This window comes from Watersipora subatra, chromosome 2, assembly GCF_963576615.1.
Source record: "Watersipora subatra chromosome 2, tzWatSuba1.1, whole genome shotgun sequence".
In the NCBI taxonomy this organism is placed as follows: Eukaryota; Metazoa; Bryozoa; class Gymnolaemata; order Cheilostomatida; family Watersiporidae; genus Watersipora; species Watersipora subatra.
Window position 1 is genome coordinate 12,282,764 of NC_088709.1, and position 27,488 is coordinate 12,310,251.

A 27,488-nucleotide genomic window follows, 5' to 3' on the forward strand; every position below is an offset into this window, starting at 1 on the left:
TTGTATTCTAGAGTCATGTTGTCAATTGTATTAATGTCTGGAGTTACAACTGTTGTTCTGTTGATCCGAATCTCATCTAGCAGAGGCTCCAACCACCCTGAAAGACAAAGGAAATGCTGAGCTGCTTTGGATGTATCACATTGTGTCAAAAAACAAATAGTTTGCTGTAGGATGCTTTAAATACAAAGGTTTTGTTCAAGAAAACTGGCAAATTTTTTATGGTGATTAAGAAATTTAAAGGTTAATTTTTTGCCAAAAAGTATGAGGTGGCTCAATAAAATTAGATAATAAAGTCCTGAAATGAGGAGTGCTAAAATAATTTCCCAAGTTTGGGACATTTACTATTTTATGACTGAACAGGGAGAAGTCATTTTTACATTACTTTAATAGAAGTGGTTCTACGCCAATTAAAGGTATCAATATCTTTCATGGCTTGTGTCCTCATTTTTATACGACGGTTTCAGGTTTTCAACTCATTTAATTCAAGTAACATAAATTAATTGCATACAAAATCTAACAATTATTTTGAAAATTTCATTGCCATCTACTTTAACAAATTATCCGCTTTCTCAGCAGAGAAAAGTATTTTAAACTTTATTTGTTAAACCCATTTATTTGATTTTACTGCTTACTGTTGTCCTTCCTTTCTTTTTATTTGTTTTGTTATAATTGTATAACCTAATTTTAAAACATTCCTATTTAAAATGAAATTATTGCCAATATAATAATATATATATAATCAGGTATACATAAGTCATCAAAATTTCGTAACAGAATCTGTTAGCTGTCTTTTATGAATTATTTACAAATTGTGTTGCAGTGGTTGCAGAGCAAAACATTCATAATTTTATTGATGAAGACAGCATAATTCATAGGTAAGTTCCAGAAAAAAATGGATAAAGTTTCAAAAGAAAGACAACAGGGATAGATTATACCAAAAGGCTTAAAATGGCATTTACATTTGACCTATATTCTATTCACTTAACTTATAAGTCAATATAAACTGTATAAAAAACCAAAAGCTGATATACTTCTCAATTTTCTCAAAAGGAAAGTCGATATACTACCTATGCTAGTGGATAAAACTGTATAAAGTTCACACCCCCACATACCTTCAGTACACTCGATGTGTGAGTCTAAGAAAGTCAGCACGGCACCAGATGCTGCCTTGGCACCAGCCAGCCTAGATCTGATTAGACCTTCCCGCTTCTTCATTCTGATTATTTGCACTATACTTAGCTTGTCCATGTAATTTTGGAGTTGCTCACCCAAATGGGCTACAAACAGTTAATGAAAAATAAACAGTTATTGTTAAAATCAAATAAAGCTGTTCAAATGGTTGTTCAAATGTTGTTTAATGGTTGTACAAAAATTAATTTTAGACATGAAGTTTGAGATGTTTGAGGTGCTAGCTGTGTAATTGCTTGCAAATCATTGCTATGTGAACACTCTTCTTAAATAAGCTTAATAATATGATTTAAATATATTATACTTTAAATATGCTATACATAATATGAGGCAAATCAAGTTTTAAAAAGTGAACAACATCGACTTTTAGTAATTGGGCTATCTGACAGGAATGGCAACTTCAATAAAGCAAAACCAGACTAGTCGATCTTAATGGCATTTTCTATCACTTACATTTTATAACTTGATTAGCCAGATGCCAGGCTTTGCATGGGTGTTAAAAACAGCTTATAAAAGTGGCAGGTAATGTAGTTGCCTGCCACTTGCCATTAGCCTGGCGCATTGCCAATGAATAATGACCAAAGGCATTTTGTAACCTTTACCTTATATAACTTGATAAGAATATTTTAACACGCCGTCAATGTAGTTCATGCTACTGACATGGTTAATACTGCGGGTATGATTAATGCTACCGATATGGTTAATACTGCCAATATGGTTAATACTGTTGATATGGTTAATACTGCTGATATGGTTAATACTGTTGATATGGTTAATACTGCCAATATGGTTAATACTGCTGATATGGTTAATGCTGCCAATATGGTTAATACTGCTGATATGGTTATTGCTGCCAATATGGTTAATACTGCTGATATGGTTAATACTGCCAATATGGTTAATACTGTTGATATGGTTAATACTGCTGATATAGTTAGTACTGCTGATATGGTTAATACTGCCAATATGGTTAATACTGCCAATATGGTTAGTACTGCTGATATGGTTAATACTGCCAATATGGTTAATACTGTTGATATGGTTAATACTGCTGATATGGTTAATACTGCCAATATGGTTAATACTGCTGATATGGTTAATACTGCTGATATGGTTAATACTGTTGATATGGTTAATACTGCTGATATGGTTAATGCTGCCAATATGGTTAATACTGCTGATATGGTTATTGCTGCCAATATGGTTAATACTGCTGATATGGTTAATACTGCCAATATGGTTAATACTGTTGATATGGTTATTGCTGCCAATATGGTTAGTACTGCTGATATGGTTAATACTGCCAATATGGTTAATACTGTTGATATGGTTAATACTGCTGATATGGTTAATACTGCCAATATGGTTAATACTGCTGATATGGTTAATACTGCTGATATGGTTAATACTGTTGATATGGTTAATACTGCTGATATGGTTAATGCTGCCAATATGGTTAATACTGCTGATATGGTTATTGCTGCCAATATGGTTAGTACTGCTGATATGGTTAATACTGCCAATATGGTTAATACTGTTGATATGGTTAATACTGCTGATATGGTTAATACTGCCAATATGGTTAATACTGCTGATATGGTTAATACTGCTGATATGGTTAATACTGTTGATATGGTTAATACTGCTGATATGGTTAATGCTGCCAATATGGTTAATACTGCTGATATGGTTAATACTGCTGATATGGTTAATACTGCTGATATGGTTAATGCTGCCAATATGGTTAATACTGCTGATATGGTTAATACTGCTGATATGGTTAATACTGCTGATATGGTTAATGCTGCCAATATGGTTAATACTGCTGATATGGTTAATACTGCTGATATGGTTAATACTGCCAATATGGTTAATACTGCTGATATGGTTAATACTGCTGATATGGTTAATACTGCTGATATGGTTAATGCTGCCAATATGGTTAATACTGCTGATATGGTTATTGCTGCCAATATGGTTAATACTGCTGATATGGTTAATACTGCCAATATGGTTAATACTGCTGATATGGTTAATACTGCTGATATGGTTAATACTGCTGATATGGTTAATACTGCCAATATGGTTAATACTGTTGATATGGTTAATACTGCTGATATAGTTAGTACTGCTGATATGGTTAATACTGCCAATATGGTTAATACTGCCAATATGGTTAATACTGCTGATATGGTTAATACTGTTGATATGGTTAATACTGCTGATATGGTTAATGCTGCCAATATGGTTAATACTGCTGATATGGTTAATGCTGCCAATATGGTTAATACTGCTGATATGGTTAATACTGCCAATATGGTTAATACTGCCAATATGATTAATACTGTTGATATGGTTAATACTGTTGATATGGTTAATACTGCTGATATGGTCAATATTGCTGATATGGTTAATACTGCTGATATAGTTAGTACTGCTGATATGGTTAATACTGTTCATATGGTCAATAGTGCCGATGTGGTTAATACGATTTACCTTGCCAACTAATTCTCAATCTAATCGATGAATTAATTTGATAACTCAAGCTCTAAGTAGCTGAATAAACAAATTATATTCTCAATCAAATAGTTGAAATAATTAAACTATTTAATTAAATAATATTAAATAAATTGTATTAAATAAATTTAAATAGTGATCTATCAAAAATTCAGCTTTTGTAGTCAATTGTCCTAAAAAGAAATTCAGTATAAGTTAGTAAACTGTTTGAAACATGATATTCATTTAGTTACCGAGATGGTCAATAGAACTCACTGTAAAACACCCGATAACAGCCCAAATTATCTTTTTCATTATCATTTGTGATTAGAGATTAATTAGGAAGCAATACTGCAAAGTCGAACTATACAGAGATAAGCTTACATCATTCATGGTTAACTAAAAACGTTTTTTAGTGAAAAGGTAATTTATCCCTCATTTCTTGTGTAAATTAGTAAGAACGAGGTAATATCAAAACATTGCAATCTACATAGATATAGCCATAAGCAGGTGCTTCAAGTACTCTCCATTTAAAACTGTCACTAAGACACTTACGCATATCAGAGAAATCATCAACCAGAATAATCTCCTTGAGAAGTTTAGAATCGGATCTGTCTATAACACTGTGTACTGATCGTAGCAAGACTGACCAGGCCTCGTTATGAAAGCACATGATCACACTTGTGTCCGGTAGATCCTTTGCATATATCTTTGTTTTACACCTGCAGTTAAAACTTATATCTGAACTACGAGTAGCACCTGCTAACTTTCATAAGGTAAATACGGTATTTTGGTAAGGTAATACTAAAATAAATTAATTAAAATACTGAAATAAAATAAATTTGTAATACTACAGAAAAAATAGCTATATTTATTTAAAACTATTTCAGTTTCCTTACAATAACAATCGGGAGGTTTTAATTCTTTGAATTTTGCCAGCAGTTTTTTTCAAAAATCCTGAGTAATTAGCAGCAAAAATATTCTAACACTTTTGTCTCTGGTATGATTCGTCGTTTTTAGGTAGCAACAAAAAGTGAAAATGCAAAAGATACAAACAAAAAAGCATTAATTAAAAGACAATAAAAATATAAAAATTAACATACCAATCAATAAATAGAAATGACAGAATGAAAGCGGAAACCAGAAATCAGAAATTAAAAAACCAGAGAGTTTATGAGATAGTTTGTTAGCTAAAAACCTTACTTGGTGGCAGACAATAAAATAAAAATATGAAATGTGTTTTTTATATAATATATTTCAATAAAGTCTCAATATTGCTGTATAGAAATGGAAAAGCCAAATCGACATCTATGAGGTTGAGAAAGCCACACACCCAATCTTAACAGGATTATGTACACAGTGTAGAGAGAAATATGAACACTAGAGCTGACACTATGAACAAGGTAAATTTCTAAAGAAAAGTACTTTACTAAGAACGGATTACTTTGTTTATGTCAGGAGAAAAAAGAGTAAATGAATAATGTTAAAAATTTGGAAAAAAGAACAAATAAAAGCTGAAAATTGTTTGACAATTAGTCTTATAGTAGTCGGAAGTTTAAGATATCAAGCCAGAGTTTTATTAATAGTCTTCAGTGTGGTTGTCTTCAACAGAACTGCTCAAATCTCCAGGCTAACCAGCTCGACTAGCAAGGTACTAGTAAAAGCCAAAGGACCTTCATTAGCAAGAGGGCATCTGACCTCAACCAAATTATGCCTCAGTCAATTTAAATATGAGAATAGAGGAATTTGTCAAAATGGAAAGTTTTGTGATGATGAAAAGAACATGCAAAATATTTGTCAGTGAAGTTGTAAGAGTTATGGGACCATTTGATTTTGCCCAACAAAAAGGCAAAACTAAGACAGTCAAAAAGGGTTATTTGACATATGCGATGTTTCAAGTTTTTGCTTTAAAAGAGCCTTATATTGTATGCATGTGAATAGGTGTTTTTTCTACATTTCACTAGAACAACTTTACGGACTAATGGCAGAGCAACAAAAGATAGATGATTTTCAGTTGCCCTCTGTTACCGCACTACTGACAATACTGTTTCTAACAGAAGGCAGCCTAAAACACAAATTTCTACAGCATGAGGACCTGAAGCTCATTTTTGCTAACAGCAAACACAAAACTTTAATTGCTAGAAACTAGAAATTTCCCTGTCATACAGCCCACGACCAAAGTGATATTCCACTGTCATACAGCCCACGACCAAAGTGATATTGGAAAAAAGAAAGGGTACTGATGGTTGAGCAATGCAATATTAGCAGTCAAATGGCACTGCAGTGCAATAGGATAATTGCAATGGTAGCTGTAATGTACTGGGTGTGGGTGTTATTATGTACAACAATTAGCAATAATGAAAGGAAAGGATTGTATGTTTATATACATGTATCTCCCCCTGCAATAGGAGAAATGCAATATTAGAAGTAAAATGCATTGATATTGTTAGAATAACCAATATTAGTAATATAGTAATACAGTAATAATAGAAAACCAATGCACAATTTTGTTTACATTTCAAAACGTCATAGCTAACAAGATCAAGAAGTTGTGATATTTATATAGATTTTTAGAAAATCTATTTAACAAAACTATTTAGAAAAAATAATAGCAGTAACATATTGCCCATCATCGATGTTGTTAGTGTGACTATAACACTTCAATAGTCATCCAAACTTATAATTAAATATTGTAATAATCTCATAAGAATCGTTAGAAAAAAATATCATCGTCGTGTCCTTTACCTTCACTGCGTTGGACATCAGTTAGAATATCAAAGTACTCAAAAGTGTATAAAATGTCAGTTACTTTGAAATTGGCAAAAAAGAAACGATTATATTTCAGTACTCCTACGTTAATTACAGAAACCTTCGGCAATTCGACAATGCTATAGACTGATGAAATGTGCACGTTCCCAACTAACAATTTTACGTTCCCAGAACGTTCCAGGGATGTTCCAAAAAGTCCCAGAAACGTTTCATCGTAACGTTGTCACAAGATTATTTGTAGACACATTTTCAACGTTCCAGAAACGTTGTCGGAAATACATTGCTGGAACGTAACTCTCACAACGTTCCAGCAATGTTGCGGGAAATACATTGCTGGAACGTATTTCCCACACCATCCCAGCAACGTTGCGGGAAATACATTGCTGGAATGTTAGCAAATGATCTCGCATAACATTCCCACAATATTGGGAGAACATTGCGTAATATTCCACGAACATTTTTTCCATAATATTGGCTCAAAGCTATTAGCTAACATCCCAGGAAGGTTACGCCTAGAACATTGATGGGACATTAATGCGTAGGGATTTTCCAACTTAGTAGTATATAATAGTATTCTTAGCTATTACGCATCGCTTTCCTTTCCGCATTGGTTCGTCGAGCTGAAACAAAATTTAAAGGCAGGAAAGTTGTTGACACATGGATGTGCATTGGGTTCGCTCAACGAAAGTAATGATTTTATACTCATTAGCTAGTCAGACATAGCTTTAATCTACTGTAAAATAGACTAGCAAATAACACTTGAAACCAACCCAAAAAGTCCCAGAAAGTGTTCAGTTGCGATGCACTCACACTGTCGCGTCATGGTATGACACTTTACTGCACCCAGAAAGCTTAATGGACCCTAGTCATTTTCGCGATACGTCTAATGAAGTGCGAAAATTGAAATTTGTAGTGACTTTTCAATTCATTTACATAAATCATTCAAAATTATCATTATTGTTTTTCATTATTTTGTTTGTTTCTATATCTGTGATAAAAAATCTATAAAATCTTTAAATTGCATCAATTTAAATAATTTTTTGTTATGAAAGGGTGACAACTTCCAAAAATTAAATCATGCGTTTTTGTACCATTTTAGCTAGAAAGTTAGTGGAAAAGGTTTGCTAACGTTATTATAACGTTGGTACAAAACATTGTTATTGAATGTCTCAGCAATGTTGCAGGATTGCTACTTTGAAATTTTTGGGTGTAAACATTCACATAATATTGTTTTCTAATATATTCGGAATAGTATGGAGTTTAACCATTATGCAACATTGAGCAGATGATCTGGTGCAAAATTCCTACGACATGGGGAGAATATGTTACAGAATATTCCACAAGCATGCCTTCCATGATGTTGCCTCATAGATATTAGCTAACATTTCAGGAACGTTTTCGTGCAGAACATTAGTTGGGTGTAATTGTGTAGACAATTTCTAACATTTTGATGTTTCACAGAATGATCCTCTAATGAATTGCGTACAACGTTACTATAATGTACCGAGCATAACCGTCGACAATATTTTTTCCTTAAGCTATACAACATTCCACCAACGTTACATCTCCAAAGCAACCTAAATATATGAATGTTAACACTCAAACATTCAAAAGTAACATTCCTGAAACATTGCTGGGACAATTATTTGAATGTAAATATGATGTCACCCCATAATATTCCAGTTACATTTCAAGCCAATGTTGCATGAATGTTTGCACTCAAACATTCCAGAGTAACGTTTCTGGGACATTCCTGGAACATTCATTTGAAGTTAAATATGATGTCACACCATAATATTCCAACTACATTGCAAGCCAATGTTATATGAACGTTAACACTCGAACATTCCAGAGTAACGTTCCTGGGACATTTCTGGAACATTCATTTGAAGTTAAATATGATGTCACACCATAATATTCCAACTACATTGCAAGCCAATGTTATATGAATGTTAACGCTCGAACATTCCAGAGTAACATTCTTGGGACATTCCTGGAACATTCATTTGAAGTTAAATATGATGTCACACCATAATATTCTAATTACATTGCAAGCCAATGTTATATGAACATTAACCCTCGAACATTCAAAAGTAACATTCCTGAAACATTGCTGGGACAATTATTTGAATGTAAATATGATGTCACCCCATAATATTCCAGTTACATTTCAAGCCAATGTTACATGAATGTTTGCACTCGAACATTCCAGAGTAATGTTCCTGGGACATTCCTGGAACATTCATTTGAAGTTAAATATGATGTCACACCATAATATTCCAACTACATTGCAAGCCAATGTTATATGAACATTAACCCTCGAACATTCAAAAGTAACATTCCTGTAACATTGCTGGGACAATTATTTGAATGTAAATATGATGTCACCCCATAATATTCCAGTTACATTTCAAGCCAATGTTACATGAATGTTTGCACTCGAACATTCCAGAGTAATGTTCCTGGGACATTCCTGGAACATTCATTTGAAGTTAAATATGATGTCACACCATAATATTCCAACTACATTGCAAGCCAATGTTATATGAACATTAACCCTCGAACATTCAAAAGTAACATTCCTGAAACATTGCTGGGACAATTATTTGAATGTAAATATGATGTCATCTCATAATATTCTAGTTACATTGCAAGCCAATGTTACATGAATGTTTGCACTCGAACATTCCAGAGTAACGTTCCTGGGACATTCCTGGGACATTCATTAATAATGTTCTCTAACGACGTTATGATAACGTTAGCAAAGTATATTCCTGTAACATTCTGCTGAACGTTATGGTAATATTTTTGCACAACATTCTATGCAACGTTCCTGCGACATTGTTGGAACATAATTCTACAATGATCATCAAATAACGTTTGTAGAACGTTATGACAATGTTTGTTTGGAACGTTATTTCTGCGTAACGTTACGGAACATCCCAGGAATGTCGTTGTTAGTTGGGTTATTTTTTCATGAAATGCACACGACTTAATGGTTCTATTCTCTGTCGCTCGGCGCTTCAATTACCGGTCTTAATTTTGATAAAAGTAAGGTTTGGAAGTTTTAATAACGATTTTCGGCCAAATTAATCTGTCTATTTGTGTATAATCTGTTCAGATGGGTAAGTTTTAAGATACTGTTGACACTTTTCAAAGACTTGGTAATATATTTAAATAGGTTTATATGTGTTTTGTATCGTTATTATACTTAAACGACTCAACAAAAAATGGTTGAATTTGTTAATGAGATTTCGGTACAAGGGTTTGTAACGTTGTTGATGAATAATTTTCGGGAGTTGTGTGCACATGCATTTATCATAAAACTTTCAAACATTCGCTCCGCTCGTTTGGTCGTGGGATAAAAATTGTTTTACTCTACATTTGGGATATGATAGTTCCAAACTATACAATAAACAAAAATGAAACATTAATTTGTCATTTACTAGCTTTTGCTTGCTAATGAAACTGCGTTTCTGCACCTACCCGAAGCAAACTGGCCAAAGTATGAAGCAAATGACTTGGCCAAAATAAAGAATGGAAGGCCTTTTAGCTTTTTTATCTAAAAACCTCTTTCAATAGTCAAAGCAAATTTTCTACCGAAAGTGTCTCGTAATTTCAAAGTTTCATATGCTGAGTCTTTTGTTAGTAAATATATTTAGTATTCTTAGTATAGTATAGCTCTAAAGGAGTTTGACTTATCAGGCTAACTGCTTCTTATAAACAGCAGGAGTCACCAGCTAGAGTGCCATTAACAGCTTTACTTTCACAAATGATCAGCGGAAAAAACTATAACATAAAGATGGGAATTGATTAATTTTTTGGAGGAAACATGTGACTTTAAAAAAACAAAACATTTTTGCCATGACAAGAAGCATGAAAAAATTGTTGAACATCAACAGGTTTATTTGCTTAGATTAACTGAAAAGCTAAGAGTGTGGTGCTGGTTACAAAAGGGCAGAGCTGATGCATAATCAGCCAATAGTTGGTATTCTAAATTCCAAAGTAACATCCACAAGTAGCAGATCATAACCATCTGGTTTGTGAGACAATCAAAAAAATACATTTTTTCAAAATAATTCTCTGTTACTTTTTTTTTTTGTTACAGCTAATTGAGATCCCAGTTTTGGGAAAAAAACAAAATAGATTAATATTTTGATATTAAAAATTTGAGAAAGCATGGGGATGTGAAAAATATTTTAGATGCTCTGATGAATGCTATCAAAATGCACATTTTATTAGCAAGAAACTCAAAAAGATAACATTTTACGTTAGAAATGTCAAAAAAAGGATGGAAAATAGATGTGTGGAAGTGAAATGTGGATAGCAATTAAACCAACTTGTAGGAAAAACTCACAAATATTTGAATGGCTTGAAGCAGGTAAATATTTGAATGGCTTGAAGCAGGTAAATATTTGAATGGCTTGAAGCAGGTAAATATTTGAATGGCTTGAAGCAGGTAAATATTTGAATGGCTTGAAGCAGGTAAATATTTGAATGGCTTGAAGCAGGTAAAATGATAATGAAAACTAGTAAACAAGATGAACAACAAAAAATCCCAAAAGAATTAGAAAGTTTCTAGATTCAAGTCTAGATTACAGGCACGCTAGACAAATTATGAATAGAAAGTTTTATAGGGCTGTTGATAAATATTAAAAGACTAACCAGCAAGCTTTAAGGTTTAAATCATGACAATAATAATAAATAATGAAAATATTATTTCTTTTCTGTCATTCATGATTTTAAGATTAGACTATGTATGAAACAGTGTTTAATATTATTTAAGGACCAAACTATGTGAAAGCAAGCTTTATACATATTTATAGCATTTTGAGAAACCTCAGATGCCATATACCAAATAAATATTTACTTAGATATTGTTTGTATAAAATTGTATTTGAATCGGATTGCAGTCAAAGTTACACTCTATTTAAAACTAGTTTAAAGGATCTCCTATGCACCAGTTACACAAAATGATACAGTTTCTGTAGCTTTATTATGGAACAGTTTTATTTTATTGAGTTTCTAAAAGCAAACTTTTTCTCTAAATCTTATTGGTTTGTAAATAATTTGATGAGCTAAAGAATTGTGTAAATGAATTATTTTGCACTTTAAAAGATATGTAGTAATGTTCATCATGAAAACTCATTTGTACAGAAAAATTGAAATAACAGTCTGAATTAGAAATTAGTCAGAAACCAGGAAAATTTGACACTTAGATAATTGCAACCTATCGAAAAAGCACAATATCAAAATAATGCATTATAGTTATTAATTAATTAATGCCTGGTGTAACACAGTTAACAACAAATTTTTTGCCAGAAAATTTATATTTTATCAACATATACATCATCTAACATTCTAGCTTTCAAATGAAGGTGTTTGTTTGTTTCTGTGTAATTAGTACTACGCCGGCTGCTGTGCCTAATACAGCTCTACACTGATTGCAATAGCTTTGCTGCCCATGTGAGTTTAAACATTTTTTCTGACCAACATTGTAAGCTTAATGCAGACTGAAGTGTTTAGCTTAAAGCCATGGAAGTTTGGTATTTGGTAGGAGTATGTGTACAATTATGCCATAGTATAGCCAGTTGAATGATGTGTGTATTAGATAAATAGCTGTTAGCAGAACTGGAGGTATTAAATTCCAATCCAGTGCGCAGTGGATTTTTTATTTCTAAAACTTTGTTGCTATGACTCGGCACACATACAGATCAACAAAAACAAGCAAACACTAAGACTTATATACTTATAGATTACATTCAAACATTGGCCAAGACCTAAATAATTTTAACCTTTATTTTGCAGTTTCAATTTGAAGATTCTGGTTCTATGCAGGATTCTTTTAACTGTTCAAGCCAAAAGCTTGCTCTATACATATATAATCTATCTATGTGAGTATTTATCATTTCTAAAGTTAATATAGGTTTGACTAAATTCTCACGCATTCTTTCCTCAGGTTTTAAAGGCATGGGAAACCCCTCGTATAACTACTCGCCATAGCAGCTAAATTATTTGGCACATATCCAACCTTTACAGTAATTTTATGGATGGTTAAAAGATGCCTACCTAGCAACTTACTAAAAGTATTTTCACGGAAAAAAATAACAGCTAGTATATCCGTTTTGAGTTTTTAAAGATTTGGGATCTGACCTCTGGAACCTGCAAAAAGCTTTTAAACTTTTTCATACAAAAAATATTTCAAGTTTTTACAGAGCAGATAACTACTAATAATTTAAGATATTGCAAGCAAAGATGGTGATAGTTCTACAAGCTAAAATTAAAACAGCAGAAAATATTTGAAGTTGTTCTTTTTATTGCAATTTGCAATTTCAAATGATGTCTACTGCTCTTTCCGATCATAAGCCTTTGTAGTTGACTTATGAGAAGCAGTTTACTGTATGAATAATATTTGATTGGGTGAAATGAGTAATCTTCATTAGACAGATAACAGTTTCCATTGCAGTTCCTTCTATTTGAAATCAGCTTCATCAGAGATTTTTTCAAAAAGAACTCACGGACCTCTCATTAATAAAAGGCAACTTTTAAATCGGTGTTAAATTGTAAGAAATGAAAAGGCGCAGTATAGATGTCATCACTTTATTTTTATGGTACAACAGCATTGGCTGTAAATTTGTGAACTTTCATGCAATTACAAAATTCTGTACATCAATTAATGAGATGACAAAAATGTTGGCCAATATGAAGTTTAAATCCATGCGACTTACTAAACGGATGCTTTAATCAACTGAGCTAAGGAGCCACCTTCCGACACGTCAGAACAATGGTTCTAATCAGAGAATATAGATTGATATGTGGCAGAAAAGCAAATAGACAGGCGCACAGACCGGCTGACAGACAGACAGACAGACGAGTGGAAAATTTTAATAATGATATATATAAAATATTAAAAAAAAATTTTAATTTTTATAATTTTTTTTAAATATATATAACAAAGGTTTATTATGTCTCATTGTATAAAGGCTTACACTAATCGTATTAAGACTTTAATATTATTATTTTTAATTATTTAATATTAAGTCTTGTAATATTAAACACACATTTAATTTGCTGCCATTTGCTGTCAGTTGCTGTAAGTGCTGCCAATTAGCTACTATGAAAATACGAGCTGATTGCTGTTCAGTTTAATTAACTGCTCGTAACAGGCAACCACTAGAGAGAAGATAAGGAATAAACTACAAAGTGCACTAAGGTTGGATGAATTTGACATTTGATAATAAACATTATCTTGCCAGGCAAAAAGGAACAAGTACTCAAGTATATATTGTGTTAACTACAGATGGTTTTTAGAGTTAATATACAAGAATATTAAAGCTTTTACCTGTTTAAACAATAAAAAGTCACACATATGTTTTAAGATGATCAATTTAGAGTGTAAAAATGTCAATTTGATGTTTATTTGACTTGTTTCAAGCTCGCTCTGAGTAGAGTTTAATTTAGCACTTGGGGATATACAAGCAGAAATTTTTACATAAAATCTTATAAATATACAGTGACTATATATTCCATCTTAGTTAGTATATGTGAGAGTAATTTAATTGTCCATATAAACAAATCACAAAGTCTATCTTTCAGTCTTTTCAGCTTTAGTCGATTAGTATCTAACCATGAAAAATCCGTATCGCAGAAGATTTGATCTCGGAATCTCCCTTTATCAGGCAACAAACTAACCGATTGAGCTATTAGAGTTGCAGTGGATTCACTGGGCAATATGAGTCATTATCTAATTATTTAGGCTAAATTACGCATAGCACTCTGTGTTGCTATGTTTAGCAATAAGGATACTTGCTTACTCAAATTAGCCATTGGCAATATGCTAGGCTAATGGCAAGTGGCAGGCAACTACATTACCTGTCACTGTTTATATGCTGTTTTTAATATCCGTGCAACGCCGGACATTCGGCTAGTAGATATATAAATCTAAGTATTTGTTTGTCTGGTTATAGAAATAAAACATGCACTCTTGCAGCACGTGTTAGCATTAGGAATAAAAACACTGCTTTGTACTGCAACTTGAAACAGAAACACTGGTTTTGCGGACAAACGCCCCAACCTTTATACTATACTCCATACTATAGAATAATTGGGATATACTCATTACATCTGCCTGTCTTCAATGGTGCAGGAAACTGCCAGTGTACTAAAAAAAATATGTCCCAAAACCTCCTTAAACCTCTATAAAAGTATGTGTATATAGCATAAAGTTAATTGAACTTACAGCAGAAACAGAAATAAAAAAAATACTTGGTAATTTAAAAATTAGAATGGTAAATGTTGTATATCTTGATTCAAATTAGAAATTTTATGCAACTTTTTTTACTACTCAATTAACACCTGGCATCCAGCTAGTTAAAAATACGAACCCACATTTCATCTTATCTAGTACATGTACAGGTAAATTCAATTACAGGTAAGTTGAAGAAAATACTTGAACTACACGTAAATCTACCAGTGCAAAATCAGTGGTTATACACACTCACAGAGGGTCTCTTATATCTAAGAGCTGTCTGTGCACAGATATCTGGTCACTGGCAAACTCATTGAAGTTATTATTCTTCAGGCCTCTTTCATATCTCTCTTTATCCTTTTGACTGAGGTCTTCCTCGTTGATCATCACACCTTTTCCTAGTTCTCCTGAAACATATAAAAAACAGATTTATCAGCTGTACACTTTTATTTGTCATAATTATACGTAATACATAAACATCTTCAGAAAGCATATCTTATGAAAATCAGAACATAAACGGTAAAGTATTTCATTTTCAGTTAATTCATTTACATTTTTTGTCATAGATAGGTATGAACCTTGTTATGGTTTTGGTTATTTTAATTTATAAATAAGGCATTAAATGAAATCCTATTTCTGCGTAACTCTGACTAGTCATTCTCTCTCTTCTAACTTTTACTGGTGAAATAATTCCATTTCGTCACACATGCATACACACGCATGCAAACTCCTGCACAACACAGCATAGCACGTAATACCATACCACACCACATAAAAAACACACACATACGCATACGCACACGCACGCACGCATGCATGCACACACACACGCAGGAATACACATGTACGCACATGCATGCACACTCATGCTCACACACGCACGCGCATGTACTTTACATACTCTTTCAACCTCTGATAATTTACAAGACTCACTATTTAATGATATTCTTAAAGTTTTGCTAATGTATACATCATGTATGCACAGTTTGAAAGACAAATTGCTGGAGTTAGCGTAAACCCAGTTTAGTACAGTTAACCTATGAAGGAACATCGTTTGTCATAGAAAAATGTTTTTTCTACTGAAAACTGATACATTGAAATTTTTGTGATTTGCTTACAATACTATGACTATCAACATCTGCTTACTTGAAAGATAGAAAAGTCTTGCTTCAATATATCAGTTTGAAAAAGTTATGTTGATGTTTTATTTTGGAATCATTATAGACTAGTTCCTATCACTTCTTACCCGGAAGACGAGGATTAGCGACGGCTTTACTCATCTGGGAAAGAAGAGATAAAGGTCCGACATTACTGTTTGAGTTTACATACTTGAAAAAACTGTCTTCTGGCTTTTTTGGTTTATGTAGGGAGGTAGGAACTTCTACAATCTTTGACACTTGCTTTGGTTTGTAAAACTCATGATGATTTGTTTGAGTTTCAGACCTGAAACCAAGATCCAAAGCTAGCCTCATCAAGGAAATGAAAATAGCAAACTCTATGTGGCTCATGCAGATATTAAAATGAATACTAATGTGCTTAAAATCACAACAAGTGACTTCATTAGACACAAAGTATACAGCCTAATTGTATAATTTAAACTTTTAACAGGAAATTAAAAAAACCCGACTGAGATCCTCTAATTTCTCTACAAGAAAACAAATCACTAGAGTGCAAAGCAATGAATGTATATATTTTTAAATATATATCAATACAGTCAAGAGTAGGCATACAATCAATTTCATATAATGATTTTTCCAGGTGCTCTGCTCTTGGTCGCTTCTGCTGCATCTTTAATAGCTTTTCACCTTGGTTTGGCTTTGCTCCTTGGTAGTACGGTCAACTCGCCAGTCAACCCTTGGCCGACTGGAAGTATTACTAGGGATCATAATATTTGTTGAGTCAAGGTTTGGCCCTGTTGCGGCATCGGTCACCTCGGGGTCGGCTTCTCTCTCTGATCTGGCTCTGGCTGTTGCGATCGTTACCCACAAAAGCAATAACTTACTAATGTGGCTATGAAATGCCTAATCAGTTTTATAACAGTTTAAAGGCTGTTAACTTTTATCGCTAGTTTCTTGCTGAAAAGGCAAACAACTTATTAAAATAAAAACAATTATTAAAAGTAATACAATTATAAGTCAAAATAAGAATCATTAAAAGTTGATTTTATATCCGCCAAGAGTCATATACTTCAATTGATGAAAAAAGAAAAGCTGGGTTCTACAAACTCTGCTTTTAGTACAAATACGTAAGCAATAACTGTACAAATGATTACGATTTTGTGAACGTTGATCAGTCTAGTTAGAGTATTTACTAGGTGATAGGCAGACAGTTTCATGTAATTATTACATGCTAGTTGTTATTATCAGAATGCTGTCACTGTCAGCATCTATTATTATTACCAACTTATAACTCACCTTCTTAGCTCCAATGGTTTACCATCATGATTAGCACTTCCCATAAAGATGACACAAATGAGAAACCATATTATTGTAGCATAAGCTATAAGCTTGATGAAGAATTGGATGGTTTTTATCCTTGCCATTTTCAAAACCATATCAAGCATTTAGGCCTAACACTGAAGTATGTATTGATATTTTAGCCTTAAATTGTGATGTTTTAGCTTTTAATATCCTCAAGCTAGCCATTAATTTTTGAGTTTAGATCTGAATCTATCTCCATGTTTTAATGGAGTTATCTTAACATGTTTTCCAAATAAAATGAATTAAATCTCCTCCTCAGTGAGCATGGTAGATGTGAATCAATGTTTTTTGTACATATCTGCTTATTTATTTTAATTTCAGTATTTTTAATTCGAACTTAAATCCTTTTATTCACCGGTAAATCATGACAACTACAACTGTAGAAAAAAAATATAACTCAGAAAATACTAACTAATTGTATTAGTTTATAGTTGTGTACAATATAATTTTTGCATTTGTAAAAAGGGAGTACAATTGTGTGTATACACAGACTTGTGTATGACTTATATGTCTATGTAAATAAAAGACTGTTTGACTTTATTTCAGTCTATTTGCTGTGCAACGTAGCTTCAAGTGACTTATTTAATTATAAAACACGCCAGCAGTCTAATCGCTGAAGCGGATAAACCTGAAAACAAGCGATTTAACGACATTGACTATGGCATAGATTTGTGTACTAATATTGTAATGAGCTGTACATTCAAATAAATCACCAGCTCGTATCGACCTGAAGTGAACCGTCCAGCTCAGCTTGAGTCGTAGACAAAGAAGGAAGAGCCTACAGTTAAACTCAGATACAATATATAAGAGCGACGAAAAGGAAAGACAGAAGCAGTATGCGCCTGATAATGTGCTGTTATATTCCAGACAATATAAAATGTACACAAAGCAACTCTATATATATATATAAATTTAAGTGTTTGTTTTTTTTTAAATCTTTTTATTAAACCCTGTGTCCAGTTAAAATGATTAAAATGTAGCAATAAAAAAAACCAAGTAGCAGATAATTTAATCTCAGAACCTCCCATTCACAAGGCGACAAGCTAACCTATTAAGCTGACCTATTAAGCTAACCAATTAAGCTAACCAATTAAGCTAACCTATTAAGCTAACCTATTAAGCTAACCTATTATGCTAACCTATTAAGCTAACCTATTAAGCTAACCTATTAAGCTAACCTATTAAGCTAACCTATTAAGCTAACCTATTAAGCTAACCTATTAAGCTAACCTATTAAGCTAACCTATTAAGCTAACCTATTAAGCTAACCTATTATGCTAACCAATTAAGCTAACCTATTAAGCTAACCTATTAAGCTAACCTATTAAGCTAACCAATTAAGCTAACCTATTAAGCTAACCTATTAAGCTAACCTATTATGCTAACCAATTAAGCTAACCTATTAAGCTAACCTATTAAGCTAACCTATTAAGCTAACCTATTAAGCTAACCTATTAAGCTAACCTATTAAGCTAACCTATTAAGCTACAGGGATACAATTGATTATTTGGACAGATAGTCATTATCTGGGTTAAAATACTTATAGCGGCTCTGTATTACATACAACGCTACTTAAGCTTGGTCTTACAGGTCTTAATAGTAATTCTAGCAGTATGTATACTAGCTTACTAAAAGTAGCCAATATCAGCTACATTACCCGCCATTGTTTATAAGCTGTTTTCACCACCAGTGCAACGCGGTGCATTCGGCTAGTATATACTAAACTCAAACACACTGAGTTATTCTTCAGAGTTTTCATGTGGTGCTGTTGAACGAGTCTTGCAGGTTTCCTTCACAGTATATTTACTGCTCTTTGACAAATGATTTGCTCCCCGGCAAACAAGTGATGCAGAAGTAACGATCGCTAACAATTACCTTTGTGTTGATTCAGATTTCCGCATGTAAGTGAAGTGGCCTAGGCCTTGCTTGTTCCATCCGCTGTACAGATAATCACTTTAACAACACAAATGTTGATGAGACTTGTCATATATTTACACTCTGACCTAATTAATACATGATTTAAAAATTTTATGACCCACAAATGACCTATATATTTCTATTTTGCACAATAAACTTAAATATAGTTATGTTATAGTGCCGAAACGGGGTTATAATGCTACAAAAAACCTAAATAAAATTCTATCTCACAATGGAATTTGTTCTTGAACACAAAAATTTTAAATACAATTACAACTATGTAACAGGAACGAGCCAGCGCTTCTTGTGATATAGAGTTTTTGCTATTAACATAATAAAATACTACTCTAGAGACAAAACCAGTAATCTGGAAAACAGCGAAGAGGGCGTGTAGCCAGTGAGATTAAGAAGTTAATCTTTACTTGCAAAGCCAGTGGCCAAGAGGATTGCTGCTATTCTTGATGCTTTAAGACGACAAGCTTGCTGTTCAAATCTTATACTAGTATGATAAATATATGACCAAGTATTCATGCTGATGACTTGCTGCCATATTCTTTACGATGTGGCCACAACCAGAGCTGATGTAGGTTGTTAACATCACAAGTGTTCATAAACAGTTCTCCTGCATCTGAACCTTCTATACACAACTGAGATATACAATGCTTGATCAGTCCACTCTGAAACAAATAAAGGTCATTCAGAAAAAACTACGTACACTTGCCACATGGACTAATCGTTCAGTACTATGGAAAGGTTACAGTGAATCTTAATGAAAAAGAGGAAGTAAAAGTCTGGTTTGGTTACTCTTTTACTCTTTCACTACCACTACTATTACTAATGCTACTACATCTACTACTACTATTACTAATGCTACTACTACTTCTACTACTATTACTAGTACTACTATCACTACTGCTACTACTATCACTACTACTACTACTATTACTACTACATACTACTGCTACACCACTACTACTCCTACTACTACTGCTACTACTACTGCTACTACTACTACAGCTGATAGTACTACTACTATTACTACTACTATTACGATTACTATTACTACCACTACTGCTGCTACTACTACTACCACTACTACTAGAACAACTGATAATACTATTATTTCTACTACTACTCCTAACAGCACTGTTACTACCAATGTTCTTTTAGAGTTGCATAGAATCTGTTTGACTCATTAGTAAAATCACCTTATGAAAACTTACTGCAAAAAGCTTTTTGGAAACCTCACTGAAGTGCCTATAGGCTTTCACTCATAGGAATTTTTTTCTGTCACTAACTAGCAATAAATTTATGTTGGTCACTCTCTAATATATTTTTCACCTATTGAGTTGTTTATTATATTTAAGGCTTTGGTGATGCAGCAGATGCTTGATTCCTGGTTTAACGGAACTGCAACAAGCAGTTGTATTCTTTCTACTCCCACTACTAGTTGAAGTGTTCTATGACAAACATACAAAGTCAGCATCATCAAAAGTGAAATAGATTGGTTTTTTCATTCAAATATTAACTATTTTACAGCCAGAGCAAAATGTATAGTTCTGTTTAAAATAATAACTAACAGTACCAAAATTGACTTCATAGACTGCCTTTCAAACTTGCTGTTTTTGTTGCGTCAGACTAAACATACATGTAGATAAGGTGAGTAAACACTAAATAGCAGGTGACTAAAAACGTTTTCAATTCAGTCTGAATATCAGGCCCATAATCTTATAACGTGTTTCATAGAGAAAAAGTAGTTTTAGAAATATTTATAAAAAATACCAGTAGGCATTTTAATAGCCACCGAATCTTTGCTTAAAATTATCCGAATTTTCATTTTATAAATTATTTTGGGTCTGCTATTGGAATAGTATTAGTTTATAAGTTAAATAGTTTGATTATTTTTTGTACTATATTTTTTAATGAAATCAAACTTACCGAAAAACCTCTATTTGAACACCACCTTTATTTGAACGTTACCTCTAATAAAAAACCACCCTGTGAGAAGAGTTGAAAAATTGAGAGCCATTGCTTTCAAATAGAGGTTTTACAGTAACCATTTTATGGTAAACATTCTACTTGCCCTGCTAATGTTACTCGTTCACCTAGTGAATCTAATCTTCTCTTGTAAAATATGTGCTATATGTTTTATAGTTTATAAAGAGCATATCCATTTTTTGTCATTTAAGTCCTCTAACCTTTAATTTTTGTTTAATTTAATACATAACTGAAAAAGTACTATCTAAAATACAGCCACGTTTAGTAATGTCTTATAATGAAAATGCATTTTTCAGTTTTTAACGCTTTGAGACAATCATGTTTGAAACTAACAAAGTGACACACTAGTCCATGCTGGGTAAACTTCATGTTTGCATCTATGATCAGACATTTCCATCATGTTTTGAGTCTACAAAAGTGTAAATGAACAGCACCTAAATTGATTGATATTAAACCACCCCCCCCCTCCCCCCTTCCCCAGTTTCCTTCATTTCCTTGACATACCTTTTGATACAGCCATTCCTGGTTTCCTTTCACACCATGACAAGCATATGTTTTCACTTTACCGCTGTTGGCATAGTCAAGACAGACCTCATCTCGTCTTATTTCTCCTATCTCACTCATCAACCAGAGCTGATTACCTTTGAGGCTGTCACACTTTTGAAAACCAATAGGCACGTCATCAGAGAGGTAGTCGGATGGTCCATCTAAGCAGTAGTTGTTAGCCTTATTTTGTATCTGCAGGTAAAAACCAGACAGTAGTTATTAGCTTTATTTTGCACCTGCAGGTAAAAACAGGCAACGGTGGTTAACTTTATTTTGTACGTACAGGTATAACCCAAGAAGTAGGCTACATATTATTGTTTTCCGTACCTGCCGATATGTTTATTCATTGAGATGTTAGGGTATTTATAAGGTACTAAGGTAAGAAAAGCAAAGAAGAGGTGACACAAGTTATCCATCAAACTTTACATGTAGTAACATGCATGCCAATTTGAAATCTGTGAATCGGGTGTTTCTTCTAGCAATTCACAGAAGTGTCCCACTGTTCAGCCACACAATAATATAAGACTACCTCTTCAAAGGGTTACTCATACCAAATCTTAAAAGATTTTTTAGAAAGTATAGATATTTCTATCGTTTGAAATTTTTTTGCTGTTTTAAGTGAACTGACATCCAAATGTTTTAAAATTAAAATCAACAAAACTGGGTACATGTTTTTTGTGTTTAACTGTGATACAGTTTTGTAAATTTTAACTGTGGAACATTCGGACATCCAGATCACCTAATCAACAAACAAAATATGAAATGATAAAAAATATCTGTAATTTCTGATAAAATATTTTCCAAATTGACCTAAGTAACCTGGCAAATATACAGGTTGAAACTCCCTTTATAGTTGTCAAAACTCTAAGCTACACGTAGATGTTCTATTTTTATGGAACATCCAACTCGCTCATCTCTGCCTATTGTACCTGATAATATGGGTTTAGAGGTAAAAAAATAAAATAAAATTTCATGAAACATACTTGGCCAGAGTGTATTGCTTGGTTTGGTATAAACCTTTCAGGATAAACATTTTTCAAATACCAGTCAAATGATTTACACTTCAATCTCTGCCTAAGCTTGATCCTTGAAGATATGTCTCCATAGTCTCCCTGAAATATGATAAAATGGTCACATTATATGCGTAAGGAGTTGTTGCTCCAATGCAACTAAGTGGCAGAGTGTCTTATTCAAGTGGGTGTTTAAAGAATTAGTGAGCATTTGGAATTGTGTCACCTTAATGAATCGCAAGTCACCGTAATGAAAAGTAAGCCGCCTTCATATATATAACGTCACCTTAATGAGTGGTAAGTCACTTTAATGAGTGGTAAGTCACTTTAATGAGTGGTAAATCCCTTTAGTGAGTGGTGAGTCACTTTAATGAGTGATAAGTCACTTTAATGAGTGGTAAATCACTTTAATGAGTGGTAAGTCATTTTAATGAGTGGTAAGTCACTTTCATGAGTGATACGTCACTTTCATGAGTGGTAAGTCATTTCCATGAGTGGTAAGTCACTTTCATGAGTAGCAAGTTACTTTAATGAGTGGTAAGTCAACATAGTTGGAGAAGTGTTGGTAAATCTATGTAATATTGAAATGTATACTTACTAGGTCCTGATTCAACCGCTCATAGTAGAAGTTCTTGTATTCATCCAGCCAGACCTCTGCCAGTCTTATGCTGTTCTTTTTTATTATGTTCGCTGCCTTCGCAAACTTATATGGTATCCGAGTTCTAAAATTAAGTGTCTATAAGTTATACTGACACCTTTTCTGGATGTATGGGTGACATTTGCATTAGGTAATGAACATTTTTTGCTTAACATACAAAAACTTATGTTGTTTGCAGTGTTAATAATGATAAAGAAATAAAGCACTTCTGTAAATTTGGTACTTTATTAAGGTATTAGTAAAACTTTTCATTAACTTTTAACTTAAACTGATATTGGTGACCAACTTCTTGGTTGTTATATAGCAATCATAAGCCAGCTTTCAAAATGATTGCAAAAGAAATGCAACTGATTTGAGCAAATACTTTTGGACAGTAAAATTGTAAATTGTTCATAAATTCATCTTCTTTTTTTATTTTTTAAACTGCCAATCAAATGGGTTAATAATAGCTAATTAGAGGAGAAGGAAGAAACTGTCAAAACTTGAAATCTTGCTTGCAATTAAAAGCTGACCATAGCAGGTGATACAATTGGCAGTACTGGTAAATACAGTGGCCTCCTTAATGCTCCCTGAACATAGCAAGCAGTAAAACTAACAGTAGCGATAAATACAGTTGTTCCCTTAAGGGGATAACTGTACTTATAGGCACTGCCAATTTTATCACTTGCTATGGTCAGGGAGCATTAAGGGGGCTAATTTATTTATCAGGCCTGTTAAGCCAGGTTCCCATATACGTCGCTATTAGCGATGAAATGGGAACGTATGCGCCGAAGGCCGCCGAGGACCGCCGGTGGTTGCCGGCGGCATCGCAATAGTTTAGCGCTGTTCAAATTTTGCAAATGGTTGCAGGCAAAACATTCCCGAAATGCAATGTCCGGGTAAAGGTCACCATTATAGGAACGGCATGGCGAGCAAACATTTTATTTGATTACGCAATTATGTTTACGATATTATTAACGATGTGGCTTTATGTGAACATATCCCGCAGAGCCTAGCGTCTTACTGAGCAAGCGTTTTACTGTGCATGTTACCGCCGGAGTCTAGCAATTGATATGGGAACCGGGCTTAGTTTTATCCCATGCTCCGTTAAGGGAGCATTAAGGAAACAACTGTACTTATCGCTACTATTAGTTTTATTACAAGCTATGTTCAGGGAGCATTAATAATACATTACACATAAAGCATTTTATTCTCAGTATTAGTTTTGGCTGTTAACTCTGTGTCACTACTAGACTAGTAGTGACTAGTAGTACTAGTTCAGTGATTACATTTTAGTATAATGAATATATGGACATGCTCTTCAGTCTTGGCTAATAATTAAAATAGAAAGAATTGTTTGAGCAGAAATGGTTGTCTGTACGATCTTTCTAGATTTTTATAAAAAGCTAACCAAGATGAATAAGGCGCAATTATAGAACTTGAATACACACGAGTATGATTAAGTTGATGTGCTGGTTAATTAAATAAAACCTGATCTCACCTGAAAATATGACCAACACGTGAACAAGGGATGATTTCTAGGGTACCTCCACACATCCATATTCTAAATGATATCTCTAGATTCTCTCCACCCCAAATGTCCATCCCTGCATCATAAGTACCCAGCTCTACAAAGTAATCCTTGCTGATGGAAAAGAGGCCTCCAATCATTGTAGGGGAATGGACTGGTGCTACCTAGGACACAGAGATAATGACCAAACATAGAAACATATATGTCTGGTTGGAAACTTCAAAAGCTTCCTCCCTTGTAGAGCAGTTATATTTTTCTTTTCGTTAATAAGTTGATTTCTCAATTTTTACCCATGAGGTCTCAAACAATCCTCTGTATATACTTGCCAGTTTTCTAAATGTGGTATGTTTCTTTACATTTGGAAGGAAGTCACAATGTTTTTTCTAGTTCTCTGTAGTAGCTAATACCAATCAAAGTTGTAACTATTTTACATTTCTGTTTTAAGTTTGCAACTGGTTTTGTAAGAAATGTTATTTTATGTTAGATTTAGCATCTGAGTTTGCCCTGAGTACCTTTGATCTAAGCCCAAGATTGTAGCCAATGTGATATACCATCATACGTATGTAGTGACAACATGTATACTAACATACGCTGAAACAGTATAATGTACATTAGTATAGTCATTAGATATAACAATGACTGGTACTGAAAGCAACAACCAAACTTGCACCCACTAATCATAATAAAGTTGTAACTAACTCCTGCCTGAGTGTAAAATAGTACGCATATGAAAAATTGCAATTTCAATTACTCAGTTTTAGCTAGTTCTACTTCTTTAGGCAATAACTATATTATTGTTGGTCATTGTCCATCCGTCTCTTTTTTATGTCACAAAAGCTATCTTTATTCTCTAATTTGCATAATTATTCAGATGCTTTGAGAGGTGGGAGGTGGGAGGTTACAACAGTTGTTGAGCATGTCGTTGTAATAAGCTGAATGTCAGAGGTTTGAGCCCACATTTGAGCCCCATATTGGCCATAATATTAATCATCCCATTAATTGTGTATACATAGTTTTGTGATTGCATAAAAACTGGCACATTTGAAACAACTACTATAGTAACACAAAAATAAAGAACTTTACCATCCATACTGCTCTTAATCAGTCCTGATAGTTTAAAATTGATGTAAAAGTTATATTTGAATAGTGAGGAGCCTGTGAGTCTTTTTTAAAAGAAAATCAAATTAAGCTGATTTGAAATAGAAGGAACTAAAATTAAAATTGCAGCTCTCATTACAATGAATCAAATATACATATAACATAATCTGTTTTTCATTCATCGTTTACAAAAGTTTATGAATGGCTAGAGCGGAAACTATCATTCAGCTGGTTGCCTGGATATATACATAAATGTGGAGTTTTGTTGTTCTTCAGTATGTCCAGTTATAGCTATTATTAGAATAGCTGTAGCTGGACAACGCTGTCGCAATGTCATGGTGTACCATCATTTGAAGCCTAGGGCTTATTAGCAAGCCTACTGAAGTTTTCTATTGGCAATGTGCCAGGCTGATAGCAAATGTCAGGCAACTCTCATTACTTCTCGTTGTTTATAAGTTGATTTTAATACCATTTTCCATTGGCATTGTGCCAGGCTAATAGCAAGTAGTAGGCAAATTTCATCATTTCTCATTGTTTATAAGCTGATTTTTAATACCCGGGCAACGCCAGGAGGCACAGCTAGTTATCATATACAGGAGAGCTGTTTCGCTGTTTCTTAATTCTAATACAATCACCAGTTGGCAGTCTAGATGCAAGATAACTTAGTACATGCAGACAGACCCTGGTTCAATCTTTAACATCTCCTAATCTTTTTTAGCACAATACTTTTAACTATTTTACATTATCTATTACCTTATTTTTTCTTAGATTCTTCTCATTTTTTGGTGGAATATACCAAATGAAATGTAAATTCCAATCGAAGCCTCCGACATAAATGTCACTTCCACTAGTTGCTTTGTATTCTAGAGTCATGTTGTCAATTGTATTAATGTCTGGAGTTACAACTGTTGTTCTGTTGATCCGAATCTCATCTAGCAGAGGCTCCAACCACCCTGAAAGACAAAAGAAATGCTGAGCTGCTTTGGATGTATCACATTGTGTCAAAAAACAAATAGTTTGCTGTAGGATGCTTTAAATACAAAGGTTTTGTTCAAGAAAACTGGCAAATTTTTTATGGTGATTAAGAAATTTAAAGGTTAATTTTTTGCCAAAAAGTATGAGGTGGCTCAATAAAATTAGATAATAAAGTCCTGAAATGAGGAGTGCTAAAATAATTTCCCAAGTTTGGGACATTTACTATTTTATGACTGAACAGGGAGAAGTCATTTTTACATTACTTTAATAGAAGTGGTTCTACGCCAATTAAAGGTATCAATATCTTTCATGGCTTGTGTCCTCATTTTTATACGACGGTTTCAGGTTTTCAACTCATTTAATTTAAGTAACATAAATTAATTGCATACAAAATCTAACAATTATTTTGAAAATTTCATTGCCGTCTACTTTAACAAATTATCCGCTTTCTCAGCAGAGAAAAGTATTTTAAACTTTATTTGTTAAACCCATTTATTTGATTTTACTGCTTACTGTTGTCCTTCCTTTCTTTTTATTTGTTTTGTTATAATTGTATAACATAATTTTAAAACATTCCTATTTAAAATGAAATTAT

The 27,488-nt window shown here is 33.3% G+C and overlaps 2 protein-coding genes across 2 annotated transcripts in view; both read right to left on the reverse strand.

Moving 5' to 3' along the window:
- LOC137387952 (polypeptide N-acetylgalactosaminyltransferase 5-like) overlaps positions 1-17,243 on the reverse strand; it is a 33,436-nt gene extending 16,193 nt beyond the window's left edge. Inside the window, exons 1-5 of the mRNA XM_068074468.1 lie at positions 17,116-17,243; positions 16,068-16,144; positions 14,955-15,111; positions 4,240-4,406; positions 1,113-1,277 (exon numbers count right to left, since the gene is read on the reverse strand). Coding sequence (XP_067930569.1) covers positions 1,113-1,277; positions 4,240-4,406; positions 14,955-15,111; positions 16,068-16,144; positions 17,116-17,243 — 694 coding nt within the window. The remainder of the gene's footprint in view (positions 1-1,112; positions 1,278-4,239; positions 4,407-14,954; positions 15,112-16,067; positions 16,145-17,115) is intronic.
- Positions 17,244-19,625: 2,382 nt separating this feature from the next.
- Positions 19,626-27,488, reverse strand: part of LOC137387953 (polypeptide N-acetylgalactosaminyltransferase 5-like) — a 31,282-nt gene continuing 23,419 nt past the window's right edge. The window contains exons 6-11 of the mRNA XM_068074470.1: positions 26,672-26,871; positions 24,791-24,984; positions 23,251-23,374; positions 22,626-22,754; positions 21,601-21,834; positions 19,626-19,775 (exon numbers count right to left, since the gene is read on the reverse strand). Coding sequence (XP_067930571.1) covers positions 19,626-19,775; positions 21,601-21,834; positions 22,626-22,754; positions 23,251-23,374; positions 24,791-24,984; positions 26,672-26,871 — 1,031 coding nt within the window. The remainder of the gene's footprint in view (positions 19,776-21,600; positions 21,835-22,625; positions 22,755-23,250; positions 23,375-24,790; positions 24,985-26,671; positions 26,872-27,488) is intronic.